Source organism: Ambystoma mexicanum, chromosome 14, assembly GCF_040938575.1.
Source record: "Ambystoma mexicanum isolate Mex_15411 chromosome 14, UKY_AmexF1_1, whole genome shotgun sequence".
Taxonomy (NCBI): Eukaryota; Metazoa; Chordata; class Amphibia; order Caudata; family Ambystomatidae; genus Ambystoma; species Ambystoma mexicanum.
In genome coordinates, this window is record NC_090940.1 from 455,504,920 (window position 1) to 455,517,883 (window position 12,964).

A 12,964-nucleotide genomic window follows, 5' to 3' on the forward strand; every position below is an offset into this window, starting at 1 on the left:
TTTATATGTCATTTTGGTGCTTTTGTTTTGATGTCATAAAGCAAAATAGTAAGAAAATAATTGTTACATTAACAGAGCATTGTATCAAAGGCTGAGTGAGGAAAGGGAGTGTGCAAAGCAGCTCAAGTTGAACACTACTTTTGAGAAGAGGGGTTCATTGAGAAGTCTAGAGCACTGTCGATTGCTTCTTTTTGAAAATCAAAAATGAAAATCATAGATACTTGATAAATGCCACAGGTGTAGAAAGAAGAAATGAATTAACCCAATTTTTTTCAAATGCATTTAGTTGAATTTGTTTTGACTGAGCGATCATGATAAAAACAAATCTGTATACTAAAAACACATGACAAAAGCATTGAGACAATCAAAACTGGAAAGCATAAATAAAATACATAATAATGAACGCATTACAATTAGCAGCAGTGGGCATATCAAATCCTGGGACTCAGTTGGTGGACCAGTGGCCCAATTCATGAGTCTGACACACGGTTAAAACCCTAGTCCCCAGCCACCCTGGGGTATGCCAGGTGTGTTCTTAACCCCTGAGCCACCGCTGTTACAGAGAGCAACGGGAATCTTAATGTCAATGTGCCTGAAAGTATGCCTACATTAAGCTCTCATCTCCCTTGCAGAGCACCCAGGACCAGCGCATGAAGAAGTGGGTGCTCCCACCCCGACTGAATAGCATCTCAAGCGATCAACATCAAATATATTTTGAGGGCAAACTAGTGCATGGTTATGGCAACAGGCTCACACTACCGGTAACCTGATAACTTGACTGTTGGTCTAACTAATTGGCCTCCAAATTGACCTGAAGCCATTAATTCGCCTGTGGTGTTTCACCCATCTTGAGCGTACCCAATCAGTGCTCCTTGTTTATAGCAGCCATTACCAGAACAGGCGTCTATTTTGCACCAAGTACTGTATTTACATGAATTGAGATTTTCAATCTGCTGAATTCTCTTCAAATTTTCACTGTGTCGCCATTTTTTGCTCAAATATTGTTGAAGGTGGTATTTCAGGGCACTCCAGCAGCAGTGTTAAGGGATAATGCGAGAAGTGAAAGGCGGTCTGAAATTAAGACGTCAATATGGAACAAACACAGGGGAATGTAATGGTTGCATCTAAATGCAGGTGTCCTGATGTAGGCCACCATAAACAAGAAGCAACGATTGGGTTATCTTATGATGAGCAAAACACAATGTGGCAACAGTATTTCTTGAATATGAAATTATGATTGAACTGTGTATGACGAACAATGAATTTCTTTAACTGATATTACCAAATGAAAGATGGCATTCTGTAAAATATAATAATAATTGTATGTCTTTGGTTGTGTTGAAGTTTCACCCATGTAATTGTTGAACACAATTGTTTTTTAACACAAAGGTTCTTATTGTATTTTGAATATCTCAATAAAATGCACACAAGCTTCGTTCATGTATAATTGCGATGTGTACCCACACAAATGTTTTGGAGTGATGCCATTATAAATAGTTGATCAGTCATAAGAAGGTTCTGTGCCTTACAAGTCAGTACATACTTATATATCGGCTGTTGACAACTTGATATATTTGTTAGAGCGATCTTGGGAGGTCAAGACTAAGTACCAGGTCCCTCATTATTTTGAGTATTTTATCAGAAGCAGTAATAGTCAAATACAGTGAAGTTCAGTTCAAATGTTGGAGTCATTTGGAAAGAAATGCATCCTTAAAAATAAATCTTGTGTTTTAGTTAGACCTTTTGCCTAATAACTCACCTGACTGTATTAGTTATTTACAATGATTAAATGTTGGTTTATTTTTCATTGTGTTGGCTCATCAGAATAGGAGTTTTCCAAATAAATTATATATGTATTGACATAACATTTAGATTTCAATTAAAACAGTGACTTCTTTTGTTAACAGGAAGATCTATCTGAAGCCGTTTCTCCAGTTGAAAGCACATTTGTTCATTATAAAGATGGTCCTGTGGAAGAGGAAGGAAAGATCGTCTTTTTCAACCAAAATGAAGAATATGCATACACTGTGAACCATGACATATTGCAGTCACCTCCTCCCAAGATCTTTGTGTGCTCAGTTCCAGAAGCTTTAGAGGAGTACTCATTGCAAAAGTCTAATGAAAATCAAAATGATCATAGCCCCTTCTCCCTAAATGATGAAACACAGTCATTGGCACAACAGAAGAGTTTGCAAAGTACAGAGTCTGCACAAGGTGGCCCAGATCTATCTTGGGAATGTTGTACAAATAATTTGACTACAATACACAAGAGTCTGGCAAAGCACAGTTATTCACAGACAATCAATGAGGTTGATTCACAGTATCCTGATCCATCTGATGAACATGTTGTTGACTCTGTTGATCCATCAAAATGTTCTAACATGGCCCCTATCAACAGGTTTGTAGGAACTCCGACTTTTGCTCAAGACTCAAGTGAGAGAACTTTGTCTTTGTCCTCATTTAATAATGTAAATTCATTACTGGGAACAGATGCAGCTTCCCACAAACCAGCTAATCAACATTTGCTTCAGAAACAAATCTATCCAGTAAAAGGTACTGGATCACAGGATTCTACATTGTTCGAGGAAAATGTATCTCCCGTTACCCCAACAGATGAGGAAGAAGCTTACAGATATATTTTACATCTTCATGATGATGGACCAAAAATGTTACCTAAACCACTGGGATGCGAACATCCACACCAAATTACAGCTTTGCAGGAAAAACAAACAAACATGCATTTAATAGAAGATGCAACACAAAGAGATCAGGCTGATCTATTCAGGTCCTCTGGATCAGAAAGTGCAGTCTCACTAAGCAGGAAAATCCCAGAGACTCTTAACATTCATACTGGTCACAGAGCCACTCCTAAATCCTCACAGGGGTCTGCGAAAGTGTCTGTAATCCCTCACAATCTTTTCTATTACCCACATTACAGTGTGCCCATAGCCGATGTTTTGGATGCATTTGTTGAATCTAGTTCAAAGGAATCTGAAAACATACTGCAGGAGCATCCATTACATTTTTCAATAGAGCATTCCTCTGACATACCTACTTCAAAAAATACTGTTATTGTACAGTCATTGCCAAAGACCACCATTGAAGTATCACCTACTAAAGTAGAAAAAGAAACTTTGGTGACTGCAATCATTGAGACCCTTTGGAATGATGATCATGAAGAGGTTGGTTCTGAAAACCAGATCAGTTCTTCCCAGTATACAAAGATGAATCAGACCGCGCCATTGGGTACAAACCCTGGGAAAACTCTTAGCAGGTTTTCACTTGAAGTTGAGGCTTCTGGAGTAAGAGAGAAACATGAACAATGTAAGGTCTACGACAATACTTCCAGGAAAAAAGAAGACTCTACATGCAGTGAAGAAGCAAGAATACCTAACTATTTGAAGGTAACTATTTGCAGTGCTCAGTTTTATTTTCAGAAGTGTTCATAAGTAGCTGTATTTAATTGCTTCTTGCATTGTCTGTAGTTAGAGAGGGATTGTCAACATATGTTAGGAAAAGCAACATTGCCACATTTGAATACAAAAGAAAACGGAATGAAACAATGAGATCCACCCTCTGTAGTCTGCATTGCAATTGGCAAAACCCTGAGCTGCATCTGTTCAGGGATATCATTTGATCAAAATGCCAGGGTTAGCGGATGTGACATCACGCTACCCTTGACCTCTGATGACATCACAGGAAAGGATGTCATTTGACCCCACCCCGATGTGACATCATGGGAAGCGATGGAACACAACCTTTCACCCCTTGACAAAACAGGAAGTGGCATCACACAGCATTGTTCCTAAGTACGTAACAAAACATTTGGTTACTATGATAAACCAAAGGGTGTCGCACTTACTAGTTGTTAAGACAGATTTCTGAACTCTGTCCTGGAGACGCAGAGGTTCAGAAGGCCAACCTAATTACTTGGAACAGGGTAATCTCTGGACAAGCCAGACCAATCAGGGTAGCGATCGCGGCGGTCAAGACTAGGTCTCAAGAGGGGTGAGGGTGACTGAAAGCCCGCAATGAGCACACAAAGCAAGGACACTTACAAATTACTCCAAACAGGTGTTATATTAAAAATATATACACATTTATTCCAAGGCCTTTGCAACAATGACCGTAGCGAGAAATCACAATAACACAAACAATATATATACAAATACAAACAAGTCTAAAGAGTTAGACGCACGAAATGTGTAGTCCACCTAGAAGGGGAGGAAAACAGGCAGTGCAAAATAATAATTAGACCCAGTCCGCCTTCAGAGGCACCTAACTGAAAGGAAGTCCAAGCCCTACGAAGAGTGGAGCCTTGTGCTCAAAAGTACCTGCACACGCTGGTGCCAACGGGCAAAAAGGGGAGTCTTTTCGAGGGAATCAGGCAGTTCAGTTCGGTGAACAAATGAAGATGAACAGAGCTCCGTGACTCAAGCGCAGCCTCCACCGTGGGCAGAAGCAGAGCGCGAGTACGGAAAGGCGTGCTGTTTGACACAGCGGGGAAAAGCTATGGGCTCCTGCAGGAGGGCGACCAGTTCCTAGCTATGCTACTCACCGGTCCCCGATGCAAGCAGACCCAGGCTTCTAAGCATCAGTTTCAGTGCTGGCAGGTTCAGGGGAGCAGGGGACGTCTCGTCGTCATGTAGATTCTGCAGCAGCAGAGTTGAGTTGAGGGTGTCCCAAACGCGGTGAACCCGCACAGTTTGTTACCACAGCAGGGCAACGGAGCGGCCGTGTGTATCTCAGCCAAATGTACACTACTCACTTCAGACCTGGGAATGCCAAGTGTACGAATCGTGTGAGAGTGACAAGGACTCGAAATACAACACAACCTGGCGGCGGTTACAGAGCAAGACTCCTGGGTAGGCTGGTCAGTCTGCCTGATGGCCCAGAGACACTTCCGAAGGCTTACCTGCAGGAGATGGTGAAGATGCTGAGAATTGCTGTCCCCGCTATTCCAGGGGTCGAAGCCTTCTGGTTCGATCAGAGGTAGAAAGGGTTTCACAAGGCGACAGCAGTGCAGAGGAGCAGTCCTTCAGCGGGTCACCAGCGAATCCTCGGTTCAGCCTCGTGGTTGCAGGATACTTGGCTCCTGTATTCCTTTGTTCGTGAGAACTCACGAGATCGACGTGGTAGTGGCGTTTCCAGCCCCCTCTTATCCACGGTTCCCTTCGCGCAAAAACGTAGGGGACCCAATAGGAGATCCGCTCATCAAACACTAACACCATACGTGGACCTATCACGGACCACGGTGGTCCCAGGCATTCACACCACACTAGACTCTCTGGCACCCAGGATGTGTATTGGGACCAGACATCCCAGCCCACATCCTGGAGGCACACACAAGGCCTGTAGAAGCCCACGAAAGCATCTGTGTTTCGCGGGAAAGTACATGCCCAAATAAGGAAGGCCCTGGGTCGGCTCGACCTGGGGAAGGTGAAGGGGGCAAGACGGTCAGCGGACAGGACGAAGAGCCTCGTGGCCTGGCCATTTTGGGAGCCAGGCCACCATTTTGGGCTAAGTGCGAGGAACGCGCTTAAAACGCCAAAAGGAGCTCAAAAACACAAGAAACGATCGCTGCCACCATTCCCGTCCGTGATTCACTTGCACCGATCATTTACAACCCAAGCAGAGTATCTAGGGCCTGTAGAAGACTGGAGACCCAAGAGAGCAGTAACTTAGCTTACAGTGCCCTCTTGTGTCATGTTGCACGAAAGCTGCAACATGATAAAGAAACTACGGAAAACAGAGTTTCCCGGTACTGACTGTTTTAAGGGCATGTCAGTTTCCCCGTAAGAATGGAGCGAAAGCCCAGAGGAGTGCGGCAGAAGGCTGCACTTCTCTGGCAAAGTCTAGATCATGGTGAAAACAACAGCAAAAAGTTTAGGGGTTGCCACATGAAAGGAAAATTACCCACAATTACGAAACCTTTCCTAACACTAGTCACAGGGGATCTTTCTCTCAGGTGGCCAGGGCACGGCCTTCGCCTTTAGATCCAGACCGTGGGGGTAGACCAGTGTGAGAGGATCACCTGGGTGAGGGGTCTTCGGCGGGAGAGGGGGTGAGGTGACCAATGGTGCGATGCGGTATTCCCCCTTTCCAATACCCATGACCCCTCCTATTTCATAGGATTCTCTGATGTCCCAACTCCACCCCGCCCCCCTTTTTCTACACAAAAACTGGGCTAAGGAAGAGGGGCGACTGAGATTAACAGAACTAACTTGCATATCCCATTGGACATGTCCGGCTAATCGGGTCAGGCAAAGTCAGACACTTGATTTTAATCACATACATCTGATACCCATTACCTCTCACCACATGAATAAATGGCAGAACATAGAGACACACTCTGAGCAAGGTGGAACACGAGAAGCAGCAGAACATCTGGGGTGAAGATGAACCTACTGTAGCAGAGCGATGGATCGACGGACGAGAACCAAGGGTAAAGGATCCCAGGAGTTCCCTGCCTCCAAAGATCCATAAGAGATACTGGAGAAGGCCAAATCCCAGACAAGAAGACTCCATTGTGTTTCAAAGGCGCCTGCGACCCTCCCGGGTGAACGATAGAGTTGGGGAGACGAGGCCAAGCCTGTGGTATTAACCTTGACTTGTGAATTAAAACGGCGAAGACAAGAAAGGAATGCACACAGCCGGTGAGTTGGCGAGCAAGATGAAAGACTGGTGTGTGTTAAGGAAAGATTGAAGACGCAACAATATATCTTACAATTGAAGGCTGCACGCGTGTCGATGAGACATGAAGAAGGCAGACCTGTGGTGAACTTTAAAATTACTGATAACTGTGAATCCGTGATACAGAGTAGCAGAGTGGTCTGGCGAAAGGAAGTAGCCCACTCGAAAGTCTCTGCAAAAGGTGAAATGCTTTGTTCTAAAGCCACGAAGTGAATGAACTTTAAAAAGCGTGATGATCAAGATTGACCCCAGCAAAAGGGGAAGTGGAAAGTGAATATTGAAACCTTGTGCTTATGATATTGAACTACATAGACCAAGAAAAACACTGGAGCAAATAACACAAGAGTGCGAGTTGAAGGGAAAGTTGAAGTGGTCCTGCGGAGGTCTATAGTAAAAGCCTTCCACATTTGAAAGTCTTCGACAACAGGAAAAGGTCTGAGCCCGACTGAGGGAGACCAGAAGTGTGATAAGTTAGGGGAAGGGAACCCCTAATAAATGAGAATAAAACTTGGGCAAGGCAACTCCTAGAAGTGCTGTGATTGAGAGCTCCGAGCCTAATCGAGGGAGACCTGCGTGAACTTTTGGTTGAACTGTGAATGGATTTGTTGAACTGTGAAGGAACTTTTGGAACGCTGGAAAAGCAACTTCAATGTGTTTTAAGAACTTGAGCCAGAGTGTTTCATCCTGTGTACAGGGACCGCTTTATTCCGTGCTGTCCAACATGGGGAGGAGAGCTAACTCAGCCACTTTTGATTCTTTATATTTTCATACTGATTTCCGTTTGTAGCCATATTCCCCTTTGCACACTTTTTTTTATTAGAGATAGGGCAGGCATTAGGTTACTGTTAGTATAGGCCATTTTGAATTGACAGAGACTGACTAGGACTATGTATTCCTTATTATTTAATGGTAGAGACTACTCCCATATTAACTATAGGGCAAAGTAGGAGTTTTTCCAAACCCTGAGAATTGAATAAAGGTTTTACAAATTGTACCTTTTGTGTCAGTGTTATACTTGTGATACCATGCCTCCCTTACATTACAGTATCACTATAATGTGATATAGATTTCATACAAGAATGGATCACCATGTGTATCATTAATATCAGTGTGTATAAGCCAATCTTACCAAATTACTGTGAATGCAAGCAGACATCCAAAGCCAAATGATAATGATGTGTTATTTTATAGCACTTACGCTTAAGCGCTTTATCTAGAACAAAATAACCATACAATATCACCCAACCTGTGTTGGTACTCATTTATCGACCTCAGAAGGATGAAAGGCTGAGTTGAGGTGTTTAAGAACAGACTAAATCAGTGACTTATCCCCTGAAGTGTGCCTGAAATAAACCTTTAATGAGTCTATCAATTATTTTATACAATTCCAGAAAGACAAATTATTTGTTATTCCTATTCTTTATTATTTAGGGTCACTGCTCACAGTGATACACTTATGAAACCCCCCTGTTTTTTTCAAGAGGCCTGAACAAGAAAGCCAGCCACTCCAGAAACAAAGCTATATGGTGCTGGCCACATCCCAGGAGTTTACATTTGTGTAAAAAAAGAAAATAACGTTTTTTCAATTATTTTTTTATGGGTAGCAAGGGAGACCACAAGGGTCGCAGCTGCGACCCCCAAATGACGTCCCTGCATCTGGTCTGTTACCATTCCAAGTTTGAGTGATGTTTTTAGGTTTCGGCTTATCGTTGTTTTTTCAGCTAAGTAACCAAAATATTTAGTTGCGTGTAGAGACCGAATAGAGGATGGCTTTTGACCCACCCTCACCACTCTCCTGGCATTGCCATGCTTTACTAGCTGTGCATCTGGCATTATGTATTGCTGTGTGTCTGCGAGAAATAGTTTATTTATTTATTAAAGCTTCAAAGAAAATATTAAAATGTACATTTTTTCAGTTGATGTCTGACTGAGGCTTAACTTCTTTCATCACACTTTAAAAAGATGGGTTGTAAACTAAAAGATCACACTGCCACATGATCTTTAAATGGCTCAGAGAAGTGATACTTGTAAGGAAGGCATGGTATCAACAGTAAGACACCTAACCAAACAACTGCTCAACGCAGTTAAGTTAGTGTGTTAAGTTATGCTTCAAATAAGTTCAGTGATAATATATCTCACAAACATTTGGGGTTTACTTTGTAATGTGTAAACGTAATACTTGTATCGGAAGACCCATGCTGCTCAAGTTTCTAAATGTGAGCTAGAGAGTTTTTATTTATTATTTTTCCAATGCATTTCGGAGATCAGAGTCTCCTTCATCAGGGGGTCACTCTTATTTTTTCAATTAAAGCCATTGTTATGTCCAAAATAGTCAGCATAAATAGACATCATTAGAGCACATAAATCATTGCATATTCCAAGTGCAGCATATAGTTAAATTGAATCATGAACATGTATCCACATCATCATGTCAATATATAGGTGAATAAATACCAAATTAAAGTTGAGCATACCCGTCAAAGTTGAATGTACAATGGTCAGACCAATAAAACAAAGCAAAATAGGCAATCAATTTAGACGTTCCATGATGTGAAAAGGAGAAAACTACTTAACAGCATGATTGTGTACCTTTATCAACGTGGGCCCGCTGCGGGCATGACGAGATGAACTATGTCAAGTTCACAAAATAATGTCCTGCAGGAGAATAAAGCATGCTCTGAAAACTGCTGCTTAAATCTCTACCATATTTTGGTGCATTGAATTCACTTATAAAAACTTCACTTACTTCCTTAATGGCGCGTGCACCGTCAAGCGCCCTTCTTATCTGTGTGTATATTGATAGCCGTAGCATACGAGATCTGAAAGATTAGCATGTATTGCACGAGTGTCAGACTGTACCAGTTTATCAACCATGGTAGGTTTAAGTTGTATCAGGAGCTGTTAGCTTACCGTAACAACGCGTCGTTACTGCCATTCGGGGAGACGAATCGCGCATGCAATTCTATCTGCCGTATTTAAGGAGTTGCTATGGTGACCTTCGGCGTCTGTGGCTTGCTCGCCCGATTCTGTGAAAACATACATCGGGACGCATGAGCCACCACAGACTATATCAGACAAATAGTGTTCATCATAAATAATTCAACAGAAATGAAATGTCAAATTTTATGTGTGAGCTGATAAAGTTCCTAGAAATCGCGACGCCATCTGTCAAGACCCGCCCCTAGTTACAGGAACGCCCTTAGGTGCCAGGACGCAGATGGTGCTGTATGCAGTAGTGACTCGTTAAACTGAATTATCATATACAGGACATGCTTTTGTAAGGAGCATTTGTAAGTAAATCTGAAAAACAATAGTAATATAATCCTAATAAAGCTTATAAGTGGCAAAGTTCATGTAGTTCTGTCTGATATTGTGGAGACAAGGTCTATGACAACAATGACGCCTGTATTTACCAGGAGGCGCCTTAGGCTATTAGTGAAAAAAACCTAACCTCAGTTTATCGAGTCACTACTGCATACAGCACCATCTGCGTCCTGGCAACTAAGGGTGTTCCTGTAACTAGGGGCGGGTCTTGAAAGATGCTGTTGTGATTTCTAGTAACTTTATCAGCTCACGGAGGAGGCGCTGTCGGACGCCGACGAAAATGGCCTCCTAGTTGTGTAGCTGCGCCGGGTGCCAGAAATCCTGATTAAAATCCTACAAATCCAGTGAGTTCAAACCTAAGTGCTGCATAGGGATCAAAAGCAGAACCGGCAGAGCATCAGAGGACACCCTTGGATCGATCCAGTGTTTGTTCGACACCAAGAAAACTTAAGCCGTAGTTGTTGGCATGGCCTGCATCCCCTCCTCCCACCCAAAGATCATATGCCCATCCTGCGTCTGCAGGCAGAGGCCGAACCCGACATTGGGCAGTGAAACTTGAGGAGAGGGAGGCGGCGGAGCTGAAACATACGCCCTTCAGCGTTGTGTTCGTGGGGCGCAGCGCTTTGCAACCGGAGCCCCTGCAAGCAAGTGGGAGGAGTGGGATTCCCTTCCACGGTCGCCGCCGTGTGCGCTGTGTGCAAGCGGCAGGCAGACCGGGCTGGGGGCGAGCCCTGCTCAGCATGAAAAGCATAGGAGTATCAGAGGGCTGGGATTGACACTGCGCCGTGCCATTGACCCCATTCGGTGTACGTACAAATACAGTATCGCAAAAAAAAGCCATAACACAAAAAGGGACACTCAGAGCCTCCTCCCCCCTACTGCGCACTCATAATTTGCAAAACATGTGATCTACTGTGAGGGGGCACGAGGAGCACAACGCAGTGGTAAGGGTGCCCCAATACATCCTAACTGTATGCAGGTCTCCCCAACTACTAATTACGGCACTCAATGGGATGTTGACTTTAAGTTAAAGAGACCCTAAATCAACAATTGTGGGTCAACTGGGGGGCCACAATACATCGTGCATCGGAAACACCTAGCCAGGCCCGGGCACGGGGCATCTGTCCACATTAACAAACAGCCCGTTTCTAGCATGCCCAGAGGAAACAAAATAAACAAAAAGGGGCCCATGGACGCTTTTACAAACGTTGCCATGGAAGACGCAAATGCCGATGCACCACAACCTGGTACACTAGACCCAAAAATGCAACAGACACACCACCAGATCCATATATGGTGGCACTACAAGCAGGTTTTGCAGCAGTAAATACTAAACTAGACGATATAGTGAGCACCATATCCTCCATTAAAGTAGACCTCCAAAAAGTGAATGCCCGAGTGCTGGAAACAGAAAATAGGATAAGCACGGTGGAAGACACTCTTACAAACCAGAGCAAAGACATGGAGACCATGAAGAAAAACCTAAAACTGGTCCAAATGAAGTGTGAAGATTTGGAATCTAGGTCCCGTCGGAATAACATCAGGGTGGTTGGGCTAGCAGAGAAACAGTCAACGTTCCGATGGAGGTTTATCTGGAAGAGGTGATCCGAGCAGTTCTCCCTAAGGCACAGCTATCACAACAGTTCCAAATTGAGAGGGCCCATTGTGCATTGTGGTGCCTCCGCCCAAACCAGGGTCTCCGCCACGCACAGTCATTGCCCGCATCCTTAATTACTGTGACAGGGACTTGATACTAAGCTTATCACGCGAAAAAGGTACCCTGATGTACGACTCCACCAGGATACGTATATATACAGACTTTTCAAACAGAGTGCAAGCTGCCCGCCGCAACTTTGACCAAGCCAAAAGAGCACTCCGGGCAAGGTCCATCCCCCATGCAATGCTGTTTCCCGCTAAATTACGTCTGCAATACTCTGGTAAGACACACTTTTTTTAATCTCCTGAAGAAGCCATGAGGTATATCGAAGGCAATATCCTGCAACCAACAAAGGACAAGAACCCGCTACCCGGAGCGAGCACATGAAAACATGCAACGAGTATGACAGCCCCTAAATCTTCCGGAACTCATGGATCCATAAAGTAACGGGCGCGGCGGCCCAATGGGCAGTCTGGTTGTCACGTGAAACGGGTCAGAATAACTGTGGAGAGCCGCCTAAATGTTTAAAGGTTGAAAGTTCACAGGGGATCGACACTGTCCAGTTGGGGGGATGATGAGGGGGGGGAGGGAGTTGGGCCAGTTGCCCTTTGGTTGGAAGGGGAAAGCCACTGCACGAAAACAGGCTCCAACACAGACGGAACGGGATATGAATCTACATGGCAGAGGCAAGTGAAGGATATACACAAAAACACTGACAGACATGGTGCATATGGAAAGGTGAAAAACAGAGACATGAAGCACACCTGCAACAACATTAATATGGCTGCCAAAAATGCAAGACATTAAATTGCTTACATTGAACATACGGGGTTTGGTACACCCGATAAAAGCTAGGAAGGTAATGGCATATGCAAATCGTCACCAGATAGATGTACTTCTATTGCAAGAGACTCATGCCACAAAGAAAGTCACAGAGGTATTCGAACATAATTGGGGAGCCATAGAAATAGCCACAAATTACACCTCGATGGCTAGCGGGGTGATTACGGTGGTACACAAGCGGGTCAACTTCCAAATGACCAAATCACTGCTAGACGAAGATGGCCGCTATGTAATTATCTGGGGGCAACTGTACAATAGTGAAGTCATTCTGGTCAACACGTATGGCCCAAACATAGACAATCCAGAATTTTACCTACGCATAGTGGAACTCATTTCACCCCTGGGTACGGCAGTGGTAATATGGGTAGGCGATCTCAATGTAATATTAGACCCAGAACTGGACTGATCAACAGGAGGCCGCAGGCAAAGTACCAATGCAGCACTGGT

General features: G+C 43.9%; 1 protein-coding gene across 2 annotated transcripts in view; it reads left to right on the forward strand.

The window, feature by feature from the left end:
* Positions 1-12,964, forward strand: part of CLMN (calmin) — a 2,282,147-nt gene that overhangs the window by 2,048,505 nt on the left and 220,678 nt on the right. For both annotated transcript variants that reach the window (XM_069637682.1, XM_069637683.1), the window contains one exon: positions 1,908-3,404. In XM_069637682.1, coding sequence (XP_069493783.1) covers positions 1,908-3,404 — 1,497 coding nt within the window. The remainder of the gene's footprint in view (positions 1-1,907; positions 3,405-12,964) is intronic.